Here is a 23,234-nt window from a genome sequence, read left to right as displayed (position 1 = left end):
CTGTCTCTGACCAACTCTCTCGCCATCTTCCTCATAAAAATCTTCTTGACCCTAACCAGTCAGGCTTCAAGATGGGTCACTCAACCAAGACTGCTCTTCTCTACGGATGTTGTAGAGCATGAACCTGTAGGAGCAAGTCACTGCTTTGATGTTTGCCAAGAACGACAGGGTGTTTGTTGTCCAGGGTCACGCCAAGGTCTTTGACCTCTGGGAGGGGCCCACCATGGAGTTGTCAATTGAGAGGCCATCCCCGGGAGGAACAGCAGCTCTGTCTTGTCGTGGTTGAGGTTGAGGTTGTGGGCTGACATCCAAGCTGAGATATCTGCCAGGCACGCAGAGATGCATGTCACCACCTGGGTGTCAGAAGGGGGTAACGAGAACAGTAGTTGAGTATCATCTGCATAGCAATGATAGGAGTGACTGTGTTAGGATATGACGGAGCCGAGTGACTTGGTGTATAGAGAGAAGAGGAGAGGGCCTAGAACCGAGACCTGGGGGACATCAGTAGTGAGAGTACGTGCGCAGACAAAGATCCTCTCCAATTCACCTGGTAGGAGCAGCCTGCCAGGTAGGATGCAATCCAAGCTTGTGCAGAGCCTGAGGTACCAGCCCTTAGTTGGTAGAGAGGAGAATCTGATGGTTCACTGTGTTGAAGGCAATGGATATATCTAGGTGAATGAGAACAGAGGAGAGGGAGTCCGCTTTGGAAGTGCGGAGAGCCTCCATGACACAGAGTATGACTCTACCTCACACAGGAAGCAACATAGGTCCGAATCCAGGCATTTGTCATCTCCCGTCTGGACTACTGCAACTCTATTTAAAATTACTCTTGCATTGTAAATATGGTACTGGAACTGACCCTGTATATAGTATGCTTACTTACTTTATCGTGTTCTTATTTATTTTCTCATGTGTTTTTGTTCTACCTTGTTATTTTTAGTATTTTAGTATAGTACATTGTTATTGATTATTGCATTGTTGGGTTCAGAGCTTGCAAGAAAGGAATTTCACTGTGACGTTGAAACTTGATCCAGCTTGTGCCATCAAACCCCAGCAACTTATCCAAAACACTGCAGCCCGTCTGGTGTTCAACCTTCCCAAGTTCTCACATGTCACCCCGCTCCTCCCCACACTCCACTGGCTTCCAGTTGAAGCTCGTATCCACTGACCATGGTGCTTCCCTACGGAGCAGCAAGAGGAACTGCCCTTCCTACTTTCAGGCTAAGCTCAAACCCCAACCCGAGTACTCCATTCTGCCACCTCTGGTCTCTTGGCCCTACGGGAGGCCAGCTCCCTCTCAGCCCAGTCCAAGCTCTTCTCTGTCCTGGCACCCAAATGGTGGAACCAGCTTCCCCCTGAAGCTAGGTCAACCGAACCTACCCGACCTCTTCAAAGAGTATCTTAAATTATAATTTTTGCCCCCTTACTAGCATTGACTTTGCTGATAGCTTTGAGGAAAAATGTATTTACTATGACATATGAGGTTGTCCCACCTAGCTATCTTAAGAGCGTAACTGTAAGTTGCTCTGGATAAGAGCGTCTGCTAAATGACTCAAATGTGGCGACTAGAGTCATTTGAATGTAGAGAGTGATTTTAATCACTTTTTTGTCACTTACCGCTATATAATAGACCTTGGCTTTCTCAACCAGCTCCCAGTTGCCATCCAGATCCAGGTGTTTCTCCTTGTTGTAGCAGTTTGCTGCTGCCAGGTTAGCAACCAAGGACCTGCACAGACACAGCCCATAAATCACAAAAGGGACCTGCACAGACACAGCCCATAAATCACACGGCCCGCTCGCCAATCATCCATCTTCATTCCCAACTCCAAGAATATCCCCAAAACACCAGCATCAGACCCAGGCTGCGACCTAAATTTCTCCCTATATAGTGCACTGTTTGACCAAAGCTGGTCAAAAGTTATGCACTATAATAGGGAATAGGGTGCCATTTGGGATGTAGCCCAGACACTTTCCTCCATGATGTAAAAGGATGATAATGCGTAGAGTAGAACGTTAGGTGCAAGGTGAAATAAATACAGTTTCTGTTATCAAAAACTTTAATTGGTTATCACAGAGACAGTCTGACCTGGCCATAGGGCTCTGGATAAAAGTAGTGCACTATATAGGGAATAGGGTGCCATTTGGGATGCAAACAGAGACACAGGTCTCCAACAGAGAATGGGATTAAACACATTCAAGGCTAACAGTGAACAAAGGTTCTGCCTGAAATAATGTCACATTATCATGTCACCTCTTAAACGTTTTTCACTAATACTCAGGCCCCAGTCAATCTGAAATGATGCCCTATCCCTGGCCTATATAGTGCACTATTTTTGACAAGGGCCCATAAGGTCAAAAGTAGTGCACTATGTAGGGAAATAGGTTGCCATTTCAGATGCAACCACAGTCTTCACCTCATCTGTTGTGAGGATGTGAGAGAGGCATTTTTATGTATGGGTTGTCCTGGGAATCAAACTCACTATCCTGGCGTTGCATTGAGCTGTGGAGGACAAGGGAGCTAGAGGTGTGTGTGTGTTAGAGGAAAAGACCATATGATGCAGTTTCTGAAGAGCGAGATTGGCAAGCCTAATCAAAGCAGAGGTTATTACACACTGACTGGCTGGAATCTCCCTCATAACCCAGCCCTGCCGTGACCTTTAACCTGGCCTCCTGAGCTGTCTGTTAAACACCTGGAAGACATATTACAGGGCTCCTCTCCTGAAGCACACAGACTGACCTTTTCAGGTGTCAGAGCTCACATCAAACAAGCCCCACTAAGAGAGCTCGTTCACTGGGCCTGTCTGCCAGGCCGACAGGGCAGGCCAGCCGCTAGAGACTAACACAAACACACAAACACACACACACACACACACGGTGAGTGACACCTCCAGTAGCGGGAGATGAAAGGCCAGACAGACTGAGTCTTTACTGAGGACTTATTGATCCACACCTGGCCCTGTGTGTGTGTGTGCATGTGTGTGTCCTCTGCTGTGTGTGTGAGACGTGTTGATGATGACAGCAGCGTGAGAAGCGGTTGACAGTCTGAGGATCAATACTACTGACAGACAGGAGGGGTCTGACAGGTGAGGAGAGAGATCCAAATACATCTAACAATAATAATATAATTTGCTTATATTTGTCCACATGTACAAGTGCGTATTATATGCAGGTGTAAAAATGTTTTTCCATGGTCAGCCATTATCAAAGGCGACCCTGGAGCAATCGGCTTGTGGATTCAAACTGGCAACCTTTCGGTTACTGGCCCAACGGTCTAAGCGCTAGGCTACCTGCCGCCCTAGTGTTGCATCTACCCTCCTGTGTTGCGTCCCAAATGGCACCCTACTCCCTATATAGTGCAATACTTTTGAACAGGGCCAAGAGGGGTTGTGGTCAAAAGTAGTGCACTATGTAAGGAATAGGGTGCCATTTGGGCCGCATCCTCTGTGTCAGCCTGAGCCTGTACTGTAGATGGGTGACAAGACGAGTCACTGGGGCAGCAAGGTTCCACTAAAGTGGAAGGAATGTACAGTAAGTGCTTTCCTTTGATGAAAGACGACCGACTAGCATTTACGTATGACGAGCCGTCACCATTTAACGACTCTATGAACTTGAAATGAACCAAAATTACTCTTGGGGGACAGATAATTGGGACTTACACCAGGTTCTCGCTCCTTCCTCCTGAAGTGTGCACTAGTTCACTTCTCCCCACTTAATTTAAAAGCATTGGATTGGTGTAGGTATGGGCTAGAGGGAGGGAGTTTCAATACCAGTCAAATCCATGACGGGAAGTGAACATGGGCACACTTCAGGAGAAGGAGATTATTGGGACGCAACCGGTGTTGCTTAGCTTAGAGCTGATTGGACGAGGCCTGACCTGTTGTCCCCGGTGATGCAGGCAGCGCAGGTTCCGGTTGGCTCCTGGGTCTGTTGGTAGTAGCGAGCGTCTACATGGGCTTCCTCAGCCTTCTGTTTCAGGATCTCTCCAAAGTGGTCCGTCCCGATGCAGCCGAAGAACGTGGCCACCTTGTGAGGCGTCTGGATCATCCACTAGAGGAGAAAGGAAAGGAACTGTCAGCACGTTATCCACTACAGAGGAGACGGGAGAGAAACGTTCTGTACGTTATCCACTACAGAGGAGACGGGAGAGAAACGTTCTGTACGTTATCCACTACAGAGGAGAAGGCGGAGAGAAACGTTCTGTACTATATCCACTACAGAGGAGACGGACGAGAGAACGTTCTGACACGTAATCCACTACAGAGGAGACGGGAGAAAACGTTCTGTACGTTATCCACTACAGAGGAGACGGAGAGGAAACGTTCTGTACGTTAATCCACTACAGAGGAAACAGGAGAAACTGTCAGTACATATCCCCCTACTGACGAGACAGTAGAGAATGTCAGTACATTATTCACTACTGACGAGACAGTAGAGAATCGGTCAGTACATATCCACCACAGAGGAGACAGGAGAGAAACTGTCAGTGCATTATCCACTACAGAGGAGACAGGAGAGAAAACTGTCAGTACATTATCCACCACAGAGGAACAGGAGAGAAACGGTCAGTACATTATCCACTACTGACGAGAACAGTAGAGAATGCGTCAGTAATTATCCCACCACAGAGGAGACAGGAGAGAAACTGTCAGTGCATTATCCACTACAGAGAGGACAGGAGAGAAACTGTCAGTACATTAATCCACTACAGAGGAACAGGAGAGAAACTGTCAGTGCATTATTCCGCTACAGAGGAGACAGGAGAGAAACGTCAGTGCATTATCCACTACAGAGGAGACAGGAGAGAAACGGTCAGTGCATTATCCACTACAGAGGAGGACAGAGAGAAACTGTCAGTACGTGCATTATCCACTACAGAGGTGACAGGAGAGAAACGGTCAGTGCATTATCCACTACAGAGAGACGGGAGAGAAACTGTCAGTGCATTATCCACTACAGAAGGAGGCAGGAGAGAAACTGTCAGTACATTATCCACTACAGAGAAGACAGGAGAGAAACTGTCAGTACATTATCCACTACAGAGGAGACAGGAAGAAACTGTCTGTACATTATCCACTACAGAGAGACAGGAGAGAAACTGTAGTGCATTATCCACTACAGAGGAGACAGGAGAGAAACTGTCGTACATTATCCCACAAGGAGACAGGAGAGAAACTTGTAGATACATTATCCACTACAGAGGAGACAGGAGAGAAACTTGTCAGTACATTATCCACTACAGAGGTGACAGGAGAGAAACTGTCAGTACATTATCCACTACAGAGGAGACAGGAAGAGAAAACTGTCAGTACATTATCCACTACAGAGAGACAGGAGAGAAACTGTCATACATTATCCACTACAGAGGAGGCAGGAGAGAAACTGTCAGTACATTATCCACTACAGAGGAGACAGGAAGAGAACTGTCAGTACATTATCCACTACAGAGGACAGGAGAGAAAATGTCAGTACATTATCCACTACAGAGGAGACAGGAGAGAAAACTGTCAGTACATTATCCACTACATAGGAGACAGGAGAGAAACGGTCAGTGCATTATCCACTACAGAGGAGACAGGAGAAAACTGTCAGTACATTATCCACTACAAGGAGACAGGAGAAAAACTGTCAGTACATTATCCACTACAGAGAAGACAGGAAACTGTCAGTACATATCCACTACAGAGGAGACAGGAAACTGTCAGTACATTATCCACTACAGAAGGACAGGAGAGAAACTGTCAGTACATTATCCACGTTAGTAGATTAGTGATACTGACCTGTGTTGCTCAGTGGTAGAACATAGCACTTAAAATCCCAAGGGTTCAATTCCCGCTGGGGCCACCCATATAACAAATGTATGCACGCATGACTAAGTCACTTTGGATAAAAGCATCTGCTTAACCCCCTAAGTTGATGTCTGTGCCACCGCGAAAATCTAATCAGCATAATACAAACATCTCCATAAAAATCTGTCAGTTTAAGCTAGAGATCTGTTTTTTTGGATGCGTCTCAATCCACTGCATTCGCCTATGTGGCACTTCAGCATCTGCGGTGAAAGGTGACAGAGTTAGAGCGGTCTTTGTCAGACGATGAGACTTCCCGAAAATCGTTCTTCTCACAAAATCGTCTGTAGCGTCCGAACAGTTTGGGCAAATATATATATATATAATCCCGATCTTTCTTATACTGTTATCTCTCAGATATAGGACAGACACATCAGAACAAACTTCCTTTAGATTTTTTGGAGGACGATCTGTTGTTCCATGTAGTGAATTTGTTATTCAATGCTTTCTATGGGCTAATAGCAGTAGGGCCCAAAATATTTTTGGATACATCAAGGGGTCATACAATTATAAAATTATGAAGCAAAAAATTCCTTGTGATGACCGCTTAAAACATTTCCATATAGTGCATTCAGAAAGTATTCAGACCCCTTCACTTTTCCCACATTTTGTTAGTTACAGCCTTATTCTAAAATGCATTTAATGTGTTTTTTTTTCACATCACTACACACAATACCCCATAATGACAAAGCGAAAACAGGTTTTTAGAAAAAAAATAAAATGAATAATAAATAAAAAAATAATAACTGAGCCTCTGAGACTCGAAATTGAGCTCAGGTGCATCCTGTTTACATTGATTATCCTTAATGTCTCTACAACTTGATTGGAGTCCACCTGTGGTAAATTCCATTGACTGGACATGATTTGTAAAGGCACACACCTGTCTATATAAGGTCCAGCAGTTGACAGTGCATGTCAGAGCAAAAACCAAGTCATGAGGTCGAAGGAATTGTACGTAGAGCTCCGAGACAGGATTGTATCGAGGCATACTGTAGATCTGGGGAAGGGTACAAAAACATTTCTGCAGCATTGAAGGTCCGCAAGGACACAGTGGCCTCCATCATTCTTAAATGGAAGAAGTTTTGAAACACCAAGAGCTGGCCACCCGGCCAAACTGAGCAATCTGGGGAGAAGGGCCTTGGTTAGGGAGGTGARCAAGAACCCGATGGTCACTCTGACAGAGCGCCAGAGTTCCTCTGTGGAGATGGGAGAACCTTCCAGAAGTACAAGCATCTCTGCAGCACTCCACCAATCAGACCAGACGAAAGCCACTCCTCAGGAAAATGAACATGAAAAGGCACCTAAAGGACTCTGAGAGAAACAAGATTCTCTGGTCTGATGAAAATTAAGTTTAAACTCTTCCAACAGGACAATGACCCTAAGCACACAGCCAAGACAACYCAGGAGTGGCTTCAGAACAAGTCTCAATGTCCTTGAGTGGCCCAGCCAGAGCCCAGACTTGAAGCCGACCAAATATGTCTGGAGAGACCTGAAAATAGCTGTGCAGCGACGCTCCTCATCCAACCTGAGAGGAACTAGAGAGGATCTGCAGAGATGAATGGGAGAAACTCCCCAAATATAGGTGTGCCAAGCTTGTAGCGTCATCCCCAATAAGACACTCAAGGCTGTTAATCGCTCCCAAAGGTGCTTCAACAGTACTGAGTAAAGGGTCTGAATACTTATGTAAATGTGATTATTTTTTATTATTTTTTATTTATTTATACATTTGCAAAAATAAAAAATGTTTTTGCTTTGTCATTATGGGGTATTGTGTGTTGATTGATGAGGGGGAAAAAACTATTTAATCCATTTTAGAATAATTCTAGCGTAATAAAATGTGGAAAAAGTGAAGGGGTTTGAATACTTTCTGAATGCACTGTAGCTTAGTAGAACCCCCCCCCCCCACCCCACCCCCAGCTTAGACAGGGCTTAGAGTCTAAAGAATGAATGGCATTTATTATTATTATCATCATCCTGGGCACCTTCCGCATCGTGCATCATATGCATTGCCCCTCATTGTCTTCTCTCTTGCATAGTATATTATATACAAGGTGTTTATTAATGTCATCAAATATGTAAAGACAGGGAGAAATGTTAAACAGAGTTAAAGAAATGGAGAAGGAAGTGTCAGAGTAAAATTAGTTTGTTGATGGCTTACATAGCTTCATGGAAAGATATAGCTTTATTTAATGTGCAGCAGGCTAGTAACAGAATTAAACAAACCAATAACTGTCCCACTCTACACAGAGACTCTATTCTGTCCAAGGCTCTCCTCCACACTCTAGTCACACACACAACAACACACACACACTGAGCTAAAAACAGTCCCACATCCTTATTTACACAAACCCCATATTTCAAGGTTTCATCGCCATCCTGCTTCTGCAAACATAGGTAGTCTGTGTGAAAGAGAGAGTACCTGTCTAACAGGGACACTTGATTGGTTAGGAGCTCCGCTGTTACTTCCTGGTACTGACATGCCTAATGTACTGGGTGACTTTTACCTTGGTGTGAGAGGAGCTGCTCTCATCCTCCTACTCTCGGTTTAACCTCCAAAGATGTATTGACGTACTGGTGTGTGTGGTGTCTCTCATTTGTGTGTGTATCGTCTGTGTGTGTATACTGTGAGTGTGTGCGATGTTTGCTCAATTTCCATCTAGACGGCTCGTGTTCTGTTTTGTTGCTGACTGGGGCCCCTAGTGAATGAGATGTTGCTGCTTCCAGGGATGACCTGTATACGTGTGAAATTAATCATTTCACACAACCAAATAGCATCTCAGTGGGAAAGAAAGAAAAATGCATTTTCATCCTCAGATACTCTTCCTTTCTGTCTCTCTCCTTCCTGCCATTCTTCTCTATCTCTCCTGACATTTTTCTCATGCTCAATCTCTCTACCTCTTTCGATCACTCTCGCTATTTTTCTCTCCTCTCACTCCCTCCCTCTCGCTCTTTTCCTCTCCCTTGATTTCCTGCCATTTCGCCCTCTCCATATCCTTCTCTCTCTGGTAAGTAACCAGAAATAAACAGTGTGGAGAAAATATCATAGAAGCACGGTTCAGGTGTGCTTTTAGACCGAGTGGCTTCGGTATGTTTGGGGTTTAATGGATTCTATTTGGGAGACGCAAAATGAACAGTAATTAGAGAGATGACGGTTCCGCCATATGTCGAGCCATGTCGCTGCCATGTGTCGAGCCATGTTCCTGCCATGTGTCGAGCCATGTCCCTGCCATGTGTTGGCTTGACTCATGCTTCATTCCCCTCAGCCTCCTTACTCACGAAGACAAACCCACGCAGGCGTAAGCACGCATATACACGCAAACATATGCACACGCACACAGAGTGACGTACACAGCGACACACACATCGAGACATGCAGATAAACAAAAAGAACCACAAACACACACTTATTCGCCCAAGACCTCCTGCTACAGGCACCGCACACACTTATCAAGGTCAGTGGCTGGGGTACACGTCAAGTCCAATCTGATTTTACCAATGTTGCAGTGATGAGCTCCCAAACCAAGGTCAGCTAGCCAGTCAGGTGCTGCAGGCTATAAACAATGTCACAGTCACAAATGGCACCCTATTTGCAAATATAGTGCATTACTTTAAACCTATAGGGCTCTGACCAAAAGTAATAGACTATATAGGGAATATTGTGCCATTTGGGACACAGCTATTACAGCGAGCAGAGCTGTGTGTGTGGAGCACAGAAGGCCCCTTCATTTGTAGGCCTCAGGTGGGAATAGAGAAGGGCCATTCAGGGGCCCCTACCGCCCCTCTGAGGATGCATGATGAACAGTGTTTCCCCTAGGATTATTTTCAGCAGCGGTGGCAGAGTTAGCGGGGGGTGGGGTGGGTGGAGGTGGCGGGTGAAAAGGGTTGATTCTGTTACAAAAAAAGTTTTCTGGTGAGTGTTTTGCATTTTATCTGTGTCGGATCTGGTGGAAACTCTGTTATAAGTGCGTGCCTGTAATTAACGAGCTTAACACACGTTATAAAACACATTTTCAAAAGTTTGTTGTTTTATTACATTAAGTATTTCAAATGTCATGGCATAGCCYTGTGTGTGATGTCACAAGGATAATCTAATAACATTTATAAACTGGGTGGTTCGTGCCCTGAATGCTGATTGGCTGACAGCCGTGGTATAAATCAGACCGTATACCATGGATATGACAAAACATGTATTTTTACTTCTCTAATTACGTTGGTAACCAGTTTATAATAGCAATAAGGCACCTCGGGGGTTTGTGATATATGGCCAAAATACCACGGCAAAAGGCTGTATCCAGGCACTCCGCTTTGCGTCGTGCTATATTGGCCATATACCACACCCCCTCGGACCTTATTGCTTATGTATATAACAATGCTTTTTCAAAATAAGCGCCCAAAAATATATCTCCAGAAATAAACATTCACTCAAGTAATTGAATACTAACGTCCGTTCGGATATCTGGATAACGGTGCCCATCCCTAATAAATATGTGTATATCGTTGTCAGTACAAGCATGTGGGGGAAAAAATGCTATATTATTTTAGCCCTGCCTAGGAGTACTGTAGGTTGTTAGACCAATTAATCTTCAAAACTGTGTCTGTAATGGCACCCTATTCCATAAATAGCTCCCTACTTTTGACCAGAGCCAATGCACTATAATAGGCAATAGGCTGCCATTTGGGACACAGCCTCCATCTCCATCCCAGGAACCCTGCAGACAACCCCTATCCATTCCCAGATTAGGGGAGATAATACTTCTATTATGACCAAAGCATTATCTGTAGGGTCGTGTGGAGGTCAACCAACCCTGCGCCGGGTATTCATGCTCAGTCACATCCCAATTATACTGCAGTGGCACAGGCAGAAATTGGCAAATGTACATCAAGGCGCTTCATTACGAGGGCCGCGCCAGTGAAATTAAGCAGCAGATGAGACAGAGAGAGAACTGGCCCCAGGCGTCATGTTAGAGAGAGAGAGAGAGAGAGAGAGAAGAGATGAGAGAGAAAAAGGGAGGGGGAGAGAGGGATGAGAGGGAGGGAGGGAGAGAGAGTGAGAGAGAGGGATCTGGCCCCAGGCGTCATGTTAGAGAGAGAGAGAGGGATGAGAGAGAGGGGGGAGGGTCAGAGAGATAGAGAGAGTGAGAGAAAGATAGGGAGGTATGATAGAGGGGGGAGAGAGAGTCAGATAAATAGAGGGGGAAAGAGAGAGGGGGGAGGGAGCAAAAGCAGAGAGAAAGCACAGAGAGAGAGAGCACAGAGAGAAATAACAGCTTGTTCTCAAGGTGCTGGGAGGGAGTCTGTATCTCACACTGTGTGGCTAATGTATATTTGCTTAACTAGGAAAAACACTGGTCGGTCCCCAAAGATGAATAAGTTCCCCTGGTATACCACTGTGGAATATCTCTAGGTACGGACACACGCGGCAGGAGAACACCATGCAAATACTAGAGTAAAGAAATGAGAATGCGTCCCAAATGGTACCCTATCCCCTGTATAATGTACTACTTTCTTTACAAGGGCCCATAAGGTTCTGATCAAAAGTACTGCACTATATAGTGAATAGTGTGCCATTTGAGACACATACAGAATATGGAATCCTACTAGCTGAGGGCAAAGTGATGATGATGAGTATACATTATGTTAAATGGTGAATAAGAAGTCTGGTGTATTTTACTGTTTGGCTTCCATTTATCCACAACCCACCCTATCCTCCCTCCGCCTTCTCATAGCCCAGGGGCCCCCCAGATAGATATTAATTATGACATCTTGTGGATGCGCGGAGCCCCACTTTGGGAGTTGACCTGTGAGCCCCTCTCCCCTCAACATCCAACAGCTGCCAGTCTTCACTAGGAGGAGAGAGAGAAGAAGGGAAGAAGAGGAGAGGGGAGAGAGAAGAAGAAGAGGCAGATAGCAGTCACTCCGCATGGCAGGTTCCAGGAGGGTAATGACGCAGGCCAGATGAGACGAGGAGACAGAGAGGAGAGTAGCACCAGTGTTTGGGAGTTGAGCCGCTTCAGACTGACTGCTTGTCATTAACACTATAAGCTATTACTTTCTCCCTCTCGCTCCTTCTCGTTCCCCTCATCTCACTCGGTCACTTTACCCCCCCCCCCACTCTCTCTCTCCCCCCTCTGTCTTTCTCCTGCTCCCTGCTGTATATTGATTAACTGCTAAAAATTGCACCCTATTCCCAATAAAGTGCACTACTTTTGACTATGGGCCCTGAAATAGGGTGCTATTTGGGAGGCAGCCTGTGTCTGGTTTCTAGTCCTCCCCTAGGGGTCAATGGAGTTTCTTGTGAGTCGCTCTGGAGAATAATCGCTGCACTATTAATGATGCAATTCCAATGCAATAGAACTGAGATCCGCTGAGGACTCCGTCTCCGTGCATCACAACAGGGCTTTGGGTTTGATAGATGAGGCTGTGTTGTATCCTACAGCTCCACAACAAAAGGCCTTTGCACCCCCAACAGAAGCAGAGGGCAATATGTCTGGTATCCAGCCACAGCCAGTAAGCCCTCTATAACAGTTATCACAGCAGTCCAGTTCACTTGAGTTCACCCTTTATAACAAGGGCAGTGAAGACTCGTTGCACGCACACACACACACTCCCCTCAGCAGCAGAGTCCTCTACAGATGAACATGTCCGTACCTAATGACGGCCACATTAATTATAGGCTTATCAAGCTGGCTAAATTCAATAGGCTATTTATAGAGGACTAAAATAGCCTCCTCAGTGAAGTGGCTCAGCTCTGGCTCCAGGGTGGTCAGGGAACAGGACAGGCTGTTCTCTCTCACACACACACACACACACACACACACACACACACACACCACCACACCCAACACACACACACACACACAACACACACACACACACACACACACACACACACACACACACACACACACACACACACACACACACACAGCTCTGTCCTTAAGAGTCCAGTCAGAGGTGAAACAATATCCTGGTTGGTTTATATAAAACAACAACATCTGTCCCCTGTCACTGATGCGTTATAAACCAGAGACCGCGGGGGTCGAAGGTAGAGTGAAGGGGGCCCGTCAAGAAGCCCTTACATTGATGAGGTCTGGCAGATTCCATTAAATCACTCTTTCCTGTAAAGTGCCAGCCATCAAAGCCAACCGGCCGAGGAGTTTTCAGTCAATCAGGTAACACACAGCCGGCAGCTTTTTCCCCCTTTCCTCTTAGGGGGTTGAGCTTCTGGTCAATAGCTAGTTGATCAGTTCAATTTCATGCACAGTTAGCCGTGTTGGGGGCTAGGGCACCGCTTCCTTTGCGCCGCTCGCTCAGGGGTTGCATATGTTGTTGTTTTTTTCACTTCTGATAAGTGGGGTGGGGACTGGGACCTGGAGTGGAGGGAAGTATTAAATACTATATAGCTCTATAGCTACAGGCCTAAGTAGTGTTGCCTGTCTTGACACCGTTACTCTCCTCTACTCGCCAGTCACCACCATGGCTCCCTGCCAAAGCCATTAACAGTCTCTGTTGCTATGGAAGAGAGGTTGAGAGAAGGAGAGCTGTAAATGATCAACGTGATAACAAGCTGATTATCAGGGCTTGCTGCCAAAGCCATTAACAGTCTCTGTTGCTATGATAGAGGGAGGTAGAGAGATAAAGAGAGCGAGATGAAGAGGGAGAGAGCGAGAGAGAGATGGAGAGAGCGAGAGAGAGAGAGTGATGAAGAGGGAGGGAGCGATTGAGAGAGAGCGAGAGAGAGTGATGAAGTGGGAGGGAGCGATTGAGAGAGAGCGAGAGAGAGAGTGATGAAGAGGGAGAGAGTGATTGAGAGAGAGCGAGAGAGAGAGTGATGAAGAGGGAGAGAGCGATTGAGAGAGATGAAAATGATCAACACTATAACGAGCTGATTATCAGTCAAAGACATGGATAAACGCTCCTCTCCAACATGAAGTTGTTTGCAGTCAAATCACTCAGACTTTTTCTTGTTCTAATGAACACAGACAGCATAACATAATTCCCTATATGAACGACACATTTCAAAAATCTATACAATTACACAATAGTTTTTCTTAGCATGGACATGGATATCAGGCTCATCTCTCAGCAGACCACATGGCATCTTTTACTGTAAGTGATGTTACCCGGTTGCCTTATACACTRCCCCCCCCCACTGTTACCACTATTTACTGGCAACTAGGAGAATATCATAGTAAAGCTGAATCTGATAAGATTGCCTCGGTGTAATCAACCATGTTCTAAATCTGACAAAGATCTCTCTGGATCAGAGGGGCGCCATGATGCAGCATCCGTCCCTGGGAAGAATGTATGTTGTGTTGTTGAATTGTTCTCTGGCCACAACATGGCACCAGCACGCCCAGCCAGAGAAGGCTGGCATTCATAATGCATCTTAGAGTAGGAGTGCTGATCCAGGATCAGTTTTGTATTTTAGATCATAATAAACACGATTATATGGACAGGGGGGACCTGATCCTAGATCAGCAGAGGGTTGAGGGAGGCAGGGATGTCTCTTAGGTGTGTGATGAAGATCAAACCAGATGACGCTACACTACAACTACGTGACAATCTACAGGTTGTGATTCTAAGCACAGGAAGAATGTCATTATCTCTCTCCATCTCTCCTCTTCACACAGGTATCAAAGGGCAAATTCAGATCAGTGAGCTAGCATGCAAAACACTCCCCAACACACACACACACACACACACCTCTCTGTAGTATCTTTGCGCTGCATGAGAATCAGAGATGTGTCAATGTGTTGCTATCTCCCGGCGCCAGGTTTATCTAGAAGAGGAAACTAGATTCTCTCTCTCTCCGCTGCTCTCTTGTTAAACACGCAGCCTTGATTTTTTTTTAGGCACTCGGGGGTTGAATTGTTTACCGGATAAACAAGGTGATGTTGTCTCAGTCACAATCTGATCCAAACTCCCCCAGATCTCTCTCAGTGCCACAATAGAGGCCTTCTTACCTGGCTGCTACTGTTTACTGTGTAGTAGTACACCTGAGGAGTGAGCTCTGATACACTGAGTGAGTCTAAAGAAGTTATGCAGAGCAGAGCAGAGCTTACAAAGATACCCATCTAGGGCCACTGGAGATAGGAGAAATAAACAACTACACAGACACAAGCTCGCACACGAACACAACTAGATCCATGGGAGTGTGTGTGTGCGCGCGTGAGGGTGCACCTGTTTGCCTGTATGTGTGTGTATGTGGGGGAATTAGCTGATCATAAAGCAGCATTAGGTGTTTGTGGGGTTGGTTACAAGAAGAAGGAGAACATGGAGGACCTTTAGACGCCTAAACCTGCTAATCCTATTGGTGGAGCTGTGTAGTGTTCAGTACAATCCATCTATCCTGCTGGTGGGAGTGCAGCTGTTCTCTGTGTGTGTGTGTGTGTGTGTGTGTGTTTGTGTGTGTGTGTGTGTGTGTGTGTGTGTGTGTGGTGTGTGTGTGTGGTGTGTGTGTGTGTGGTGTGTGTGTGTGTGTGTGTGTGTGTGTGTGTGTGTGTGTGTGTGTGTGTGTGGAGGCAGGTGAATCGGTTTCCGCCCGCATATGGTACGGTGGATTATCACTGTGATTTGATCTCGTCACCGTGTCAGGTTGTCGAGGGCCTCCCGTGGTTACGGTGACAGCGCCAGGTGATCGGTGTCAGCCAGGATGAGTGTTTTTAAAACACACACACACACACTAACCAAATGAAATGACAGGCGGGTAGAGGGTTTAGCGCGCAGAGCATAGGGTCAGACTCGGCAACATCTAATGTGGCAGGGCAGAAAATTCACTTCAAAACATTAGCTGCTTTAGAGACCAGAGAGGAAGTGGAGCCTAATGAGTGTCTGACTACAGCTTGTCGTCTTGTGAGATGTGAGAGCTTTGAAGACAGTTAGTTAATGAATACATCTTCATGGCTATGCCTCGGGTTAGAGCACTAGAGCGTTCCAGAACAGACACGGTCTAGTCCATCTCAAATCATATCCGTCCATTTCCATCATTGACCTACTACAACGCTACATTATATCACAACTTTGATAATAGTGGTCAGATAATGCTGTGCTACCACACTATATCACATAGAGCATAGTCAACTGTATGTAGACTAAGTGTCTGCATATAAACTGAATTAGGGTGAATTCTGTTGATAGTTATCTGGACATTGACATCTGTAGAAATACATCTTGCCACCTCATTCCAAACAAGAAGAGGAAAGTAACATTGAGGCCAAAATGACTTTTGATCCCTGACCTTAAGCCTATGATCACGGTGTGCTGATTATGTAATAGGCTGCTTCAGTTGACATATGAAAATAATGGGAGGATATAATTAAAACAACTTGAAACTCAATGTCTTCACACGGTGTAGTATAAAATCCAAATTATTACATTTCTCCTCCCTTTGTGTCATTTTTTTGCAGGCGAAGAGGTTTCCCTTCATGTTACCAGTTGGGATGAGCCTCTCCTCTTGCTAAGCCAGTCTGTCTGTGTTACTGTAAAGGCAGTTTGTGTGCAGATTCAGTGGCTAAGTCCCAGAAGGCACCCTATTCTCTCTACAGTGTACTACTTATGGCCCATAGGGCTCTGTTCAAAAGCAGTGGATTAGGTAGGGAATAGAGTGCCATTTGGGATAGAGACAGTGGCTGTCGAGCTGCACAGGTAAGCAGAAAATAGCTCTTAACTGAAGCCTGACCTTGAGAAGGATGCCATTCAATCAGCCGGTTGCCTGCAGTAAAGGCCTATCATTGCACTAACAAAGTGAATCTTCTTCCAGCACAGGCGGATCAAGGACAATGCATGGATGGCTTCCTTCTCCTCGACAGGTTAAAGAGGAAATGTATTCAACAAATTAAAGCCCTTAGAAAATAAGCCATGATGAAAGTACTACTGCTGCTATTGGTGGTGGGTGAATGAATCTTACATTCTAGTATGCCTAATCTAATTGTAACATTGATAGACATAACCAAATTGGATGACTGCAGGTGACAAAACACATTTAAAATGCAAGCATGCACATATTGTGGGTAAGTATTGGAGAGAAGTAACACCTATGCATAGAGAGAAAGAGAGTGAGACAGACAGAGAAAGAGAAAGAAAGAGAGCGAGCGAGACCTGGGCCCGGACAGTAAATCTCAGTAAGACAAAAATGATGGTCCAGTTGCCAGGACCAAAAATACAAATTCCATCTAGACACTGTTGCCCTAAAGCACAAACAAAACTATACAGTGGGGCAAAAAAGTATTTAGTCAGCCACCAATTGTGCAAGTTCTCCCACTTAAAAAGATGAGAGAGGCCTGTAATTTTCATCATAGGTACACTTCAACTATGACAGACAAAATGAGAAGAAAAAAATCCAGAAAATCACATTGTAGGATTTTTAATGAATTTATTTGCAAATTATGGTGGAAAATAAGCATTGCCCTTTATAGTTGTGAGGTCTGGGGTCCACTCACCAACCAAGAATTCACAAAATGGGACAAAGACCAAATTGAGACTCTGCATGCAGAATTCTGCAAAGATATCCTCAGTGTACAACATAAAACACCAAATATGCATGCAGAGTAGAATTAGGCTGACCGCTAATTATCAAAATCCAGAAAAGACCTGTTCAATTCTACAACCACCTAAAAGGAAGCGATTCCCAAACCTTCCATAACAAAGCCATCACCTACAGAGAGATGAACCTGGAGAAGAGCCCCCTAAGCAAGCTGGCCCTGGGGTTCTGTTCACAAACACAAACAGACCCCACAGAGCCKCAGGACAGCAACACAATTACACCCAACCAAATCATGAGAAAAGAAAAATATAACTACTTGACACATTGGAAAGAATTTAAAAAACAGAGCAAACTAGAATGCTATTTGGCCCTAAACAGAGAGTACACAGTGGCAGAATACCTGACCACTGTGACTGACCCAAACTTAAGGAAAGCGTTGACTATGTACAGGCTCAGTGAGCAGTGAACACTGCCCACAAAATGAGGTGGAAACTGAGCTGCACTTCCTAACCTCCTGCCAAATGTATGACCATATTAGAGACACACATTTCCCCCAGATTACACAGCTCCACAAAGAATTAGAAAACAAACCCAATTTTTATAAACTCCCATATCTACTGGGTGACATACCAGTGTGCTATCACAGCAAAATGTGTGACCTGTTGCCACAAGAAAAGGGCAACCAGTGAAGAACTAACACCATTGTAAATARAACACCATATTTATATTTATTTATTTTCCCTTTTGTTTATCATCTACTTCACTTGCTTTGGCAATGTTAACATATGTTTCCCATGCTACTAAAGCTCCTTCAATTGAAATGAGCGAGAGAGCGAGAGCGAGGGGAAAGAGTACATTGCAGTGCTTATCAGCAGCACATCATCAGCCTCCACCTGGAAGCCGAGAAAGAGAGTACCAGACAGATGCACAAGGTAATAACAAGAAGATTTATGAACAGTTGCCAGCTTTGAACTTTCCAAGAGTTTGCAGGCAGGCGAGGCAGCACTATCAAATTCTACCTTATCAACCCAGTCGGCATGGCTTAAAGAAGTTGTGTTTCTTTCTGACGGCTTAGAGAGAGAGCGCGTACAGGAGCAAAATAACAGTCATAACTACTAGCTGTATGCTGCAGTGGCATCAACAACAAATAGTAGAAAAAAGTTGAGATTTATTTTAGAGTTATGGCGATGATAACCTTCCAAATACCTTCAGCTGATGGTGTAGTCTTTGTCTCTGCATCCCATATAGCACCCTGTTCCCTATATACTGTAGTACACTACGTTTGACCAGTGCCCACAGCTCTGGTAGTAGTGCACTATATAGGGAATATGGTGCCACTTGGGACGCAACCACTGGGTATGCCAGGCGGGGTTCGACTCCGCCAGAAAAAGTTATGGTTCATTAATCTCCGTGAACCAAGCAGTGATAAATAACCGCATGGCAACTGTACCAGCTTTGAAAAACAAGGCAGTTATTATGAAACCATAAAGAATGATACACATATCATCGCTTCATGTAGATAACGCGAGGAGGATACGGTGTTCAAGGATTAAATTGCACGCTCGGCTTGGAGACGGGGAGAGGGAGGGGGAGAAAGACAGCGAGCAGTATATTCACATCCTCGTGAACATCCTGTTTGAGAACTTGCAATAAATAAAAGCACTTTAGCCGTTGCAAATAAAAGTTATTTATATCCCCGCCGTACTGCCGGTCAAACACAGAGGATACTGATACTATCAAGTAGCATTTAACAATATAAAGCAGTGTTAATCATGACTAAGCTTTACAGCTTCACTTCTGCACTACTAGACCTAATATGAAATGTGACAGCAGCTCAGGGCCTGCATTCACAAAGCGCCTCAGAGTACTGATCCAGGATCAGTTTTAGCTTTTAAATCAAAATGAATAAATGGGGTGACCTGATCCTAGATCAGCACTCTATTCTGAGAGGCTCTGAATATGGGCCCGGGCGATTGGCTTAGACAGAGAGTTACAGTGTGACCTGTTGCTCCCCACGTCTCCTCCCCAGAAACCATTTATTATATGCAGTATTAGCATCTGATACCTTCTCAGAGAACCCAGACAGACTTGAATCCAATACAACAGACATAGTAAAGCTATATCCCCAACAGGTGTAAATTCCTGGCGCTTCAGAGTGAGAGAGTGTGAAAGAGAGAGCGAGAGAGAGACAGAACCACCCAAAGGACGAGGAGTAGTAGTAACTATGTCTATTCGATACAAAGATGTTCCCACTTCCAGATGTTGCGGGCCTCTCAGTGAGAAATTGGGCAAAGATCAATTCAGCGCTCTTACAGACTAAAATAGAAAGTTAGACATAAATTCAAGCTACGCTATAAATCAAATCTACATTTTCAGCACCAGTTACCCCCCTTTACTTTCGCTGGGATTGCTGTAATAACAAAGTGACTTGAGAGCAGCCTGGTTGCCATTAGACCTCTGGATTCCATCCATACTAATGATTTGATGTGCGTCCCAAATGGCACCCTATTCCCTATATAGTGCACTACGTTTGACCATGGCCCATAAGTAGTGCACTAATTTTGACCAGAGCTCTATGTAGGGAATAGGGTAGCATTTATGATGAAGCCTTAGTATGCTGCGTGATTTATAAAGCCATAAGAAAATAGGAAAATATTACAGGGCTATTTAACGCTTTGCAGGTTACAGAGAAACACCAAGGACTGAGGCAGATGTACCGCTCCATATATGTTACATCAAAACATCTCTCAAAACGGCCTATTCACCTTGCCAGATACAACACCCTTTATGCCAGTAAAGTTAATATGCTGAAACTCTGTGTCTGAGCCTCTTTTTTGACAGCTCGGTAGCCAAAGCCAGACTGCAGGACAATATACTCCAGTCAAATCCATCTCAAATGAAAAATGTGAATACTATTTAGACATTGTTCCGTGTGCCAAGAAGCCTCTCTGCACTCCACCAGAAACAGAATACGATCTCACTCAAACTCAAATTTTGAATGCACTCTTTTGGAAATTACCGTACTGCAATAATCTTTAAGTGTTGGTCTCTAGGCAGGGCCGACTCACCTGACTGAGCCCATAGCCTGTTAAATAGACTATTACCGGAATGGATCTCATATCGACTAACAGTGTCTGAACGGTTTTCATATCATAAACAGAAGACCTATAAAGTATCTGAATACAGTTCATATATTTGTATCGCTATAGTGTAAACACACACATACATTTTCATGTGAAACCAAAACCTCAAAGTGGGGCACAGGGAGACGATTCTGGTCATGCACGCGTGCGCGCACACACACACTGTTTGGAAAGGAGCGGCTGTAGACGAAGCCAACTTTCCTTATGAGGTAAAAAGCAAACCAATTTCGGAGCAAGCAGCATCCGCACTACATACACTAATATGTGAAGGGGCTCAGACTCAGGGAACAGGATAGGCTGTTCACACACACACACACACACACAGCACACACCAACACACCACCACACACACACACACACACACACACACACACACACACACACACACACACACACACTCTCTCTCTCAAATACCACACACACACCGCAAACATACCACACACACCTATGCAGCCCCTGTCAGCTTTGGCCCTGAAGGTTCAATGAGTTTTCAGTCAACACCACTGAGAGTCTTGCTCTCACACTGGATGTGTACAGACCGACAAAAGACTGCTTTCAGAAAGAAGCACCAAGGTAATATCAACATAGCATAAATAACATTACACAATTTTAATACAGTTTTCTCAGTGCTAGCTAGTGGATGTAGGGTCTCAGTCTATACATAACACACCAACAAGTAAGGCCAACGAGTTCAATAAACACTGACTTCACTTTACAACTACTGGAACCGCTCATCTTGTCTAAGACTAATAACAGTAGTGCACTGTACAGGCTACAGGAACCATTATTATATAACAACAGTAGAAAACTACTATACTGTGGCTGACCCTGGCTCTGACCCCAACCTCTCTCTGCAGGAAACAGCAGAGGGAGCACCCCCATATCCACATCGACGGGACCGCAGTGGAGCAAGTGGAAAGCTTCAAGTTCCTCCGCGTACACATCACTGACAAACTGAAATGATCCACCCACACAGACAGTGTGGTGAAGAAGGCGCAACAGTGCCTCTTCAACCTCAGGAGGCTGAAGAAATTGGCCTTGGCACCTAAAAGCCTCACAAACTTTTACAGATGCACAATTGAGAGCATCCTGTCGGGCTGTATCCCTGCCTGGAACGGCAACTGCACCGCAGGGCTCTCAAGAGGGTGTTGCGGTCTGCCCAACGCATCACCGGGGGCAGACTACCTGCCCTCCAGGACACCTACAGCACCCGATGTCACAGGAAGGCAAAAAAGATCATCACGGACAACAACCACCCGAGCCACTGCCTGTTCACCCAGCTTCCATTTAGAAGGCGAGGTCAGTACAGGTGCATCAAAGCTGGGACCGAGAGACTGAAAAACAGCTTCTATCTCAAGGCCATCAGACTGTTATATATAATATACATAGACTTGAAATCACTGGCCACTTTAATAATGGAACACTAGTCACTTTAACAATGTTTACATATCTTGCATTACTCATCTCATATGCATATACTGTATTCTATCCTATTCTACTGTATCTTAGTCTATGCCACACTGACATTGCTCGTCCATATAATTATATATTCTTAATTCCATTCCTTTACTTAGATTTGTGTGTATTAGGTATATGTTGTGAAATTGTTAGATATTACTGCACTGTTGGAGCTAGAAACACAAGCATTTCGCTACACCTGCAATAACATCTGCTAAGCACGTGTATGTGACCAATAAAATGTGATTTGATTTGTGTATACTGAACAAAAATGTAAAACCCAACATGCAACAATTTCAAAGATTTTACTGAGTTACAGTTCATTTAAGGAAATCATTCAATTGAAATAAATTAATTTGGCCCTAATCTATGGATTTCATGACTGGGCAGGGGTGCAGTCATGGATGGGCCTAGGAGGACATAGGCCCACCCACTTGGGAGGCAGGTCCGCCCACTGGGAAGCCAAGTCCGGCCAATGAGAATTTGTTTTCCCCCACAAAAGTGCTTTATTACAGACAGAAATACTCATTAATTTCATCAGCTGTCCGGGTGGCTGGTCTCAGACGGATCGATCCTGCAGGTGAAGAAGCCAAATGGGGAGGTCCTGGGTTGACGTGGTTACAGCTGGTCTGCGGTTGTGAGTTCAGTTGGATGTACTGCCAAATTCTCAAAAATGACATTGAAGGTGGCTTATGGTAGAGAAATGAACATTCAATTATCTGGTAACAGCTCTGGTGGAAATTCCTGCAGTCAGTATACCAATTGCACTCTCCCGCAAAACCTGAGACATCTGTGGCATTGTGTTGCGTGACAAAACTGCACATTTTAGAGTGACTTTTTATTGTCCCCAGCACGAGGTGCACCTGTGTAATGATCATGCCGTTTTAATCTGTTACAGGTTTTGGGTTTTCCTTTTATGTTGGACTTTTAGCACATATAGCATTTTAGAACGTAGGGTGCACAGATTGTTGTCACCTCGTCAGTCATTATGTTTTACACCTGCGCTGGTTGCCATGTCGTTAGTGGGAAGGTGTTTCAACGGTGTTGGCCCAGGTGCTATTTAGGAGTGGCTGGCCCAGTGCTCCAGTTCAGCTTGAGAGATGTTGGGAGACCTACATTTCACGTCAACTGAGGTGCAATTTCAAGCTCAACCTAAATCATTTTGAAAGAAGCCTGAGTTTTGGTTTCCCCTGTTGGTTTTATTCCAAATTGTTTTACTCCATATCCTAAGTTGTTGTTGGTTTTTCTTAGAGTTTGTCCTTTCGGAAGCAAACCTAGTGGGCATCCATGGTGGGGGGTGTTTTT

At 44.9% G+C, this 23,234-nt stretch overlaps 1 protein-coding gene across 3 annotated transcripts in view; it reads right to left on the bottom strand.

Moving 5' to 3' along the window:
- adkb (adenosine kinase b) overlaps positions 1-23,234 on the bottom strand; it is a 272,625-nt gene that overhangs the window by 164,444 nt on the left and 84,947 nt on the right. For all 3 annotated transcript variants that reach the window (XM_024007874.2, XM_024007873.2, XM_024007875.2), the window contains 2 exons: positions 3,875-4,047; positions 1,618-1,726 (listed from right to left, as the gene is read on the bottom strand). In XM_024007874.2, coding sequence (XP_023863642.1) covers positions 1,618-1,726; positions 3,875-4,047 — 282 coding nt within the window. The remainder of the gene's footprint in view (positions 1-1,617; positions 1,727-3,874; positions 4,048-23,234) is intronic.

This window comes from Salvelinus sp. IW2-2015, linkage group LG18 (genome assembly GCF_002910315.2).
Source record: "Salvelinus sp. IW2-2015 linkage group LG18, ASM291031v2, whole genome shotgun sequence".
In the NCBI taxonomy this organism is placed as follows: domain Eukaryota; kingdom Metazoa; phylum Chordata; class Actinopteri; order Salmoniformes; family Salmonidae; genus Salvelinus; species Salvelinus sp. IW2-2015.
This window is presented reverse-complemented; position numbering and strand designations above follow the sequence as displayed.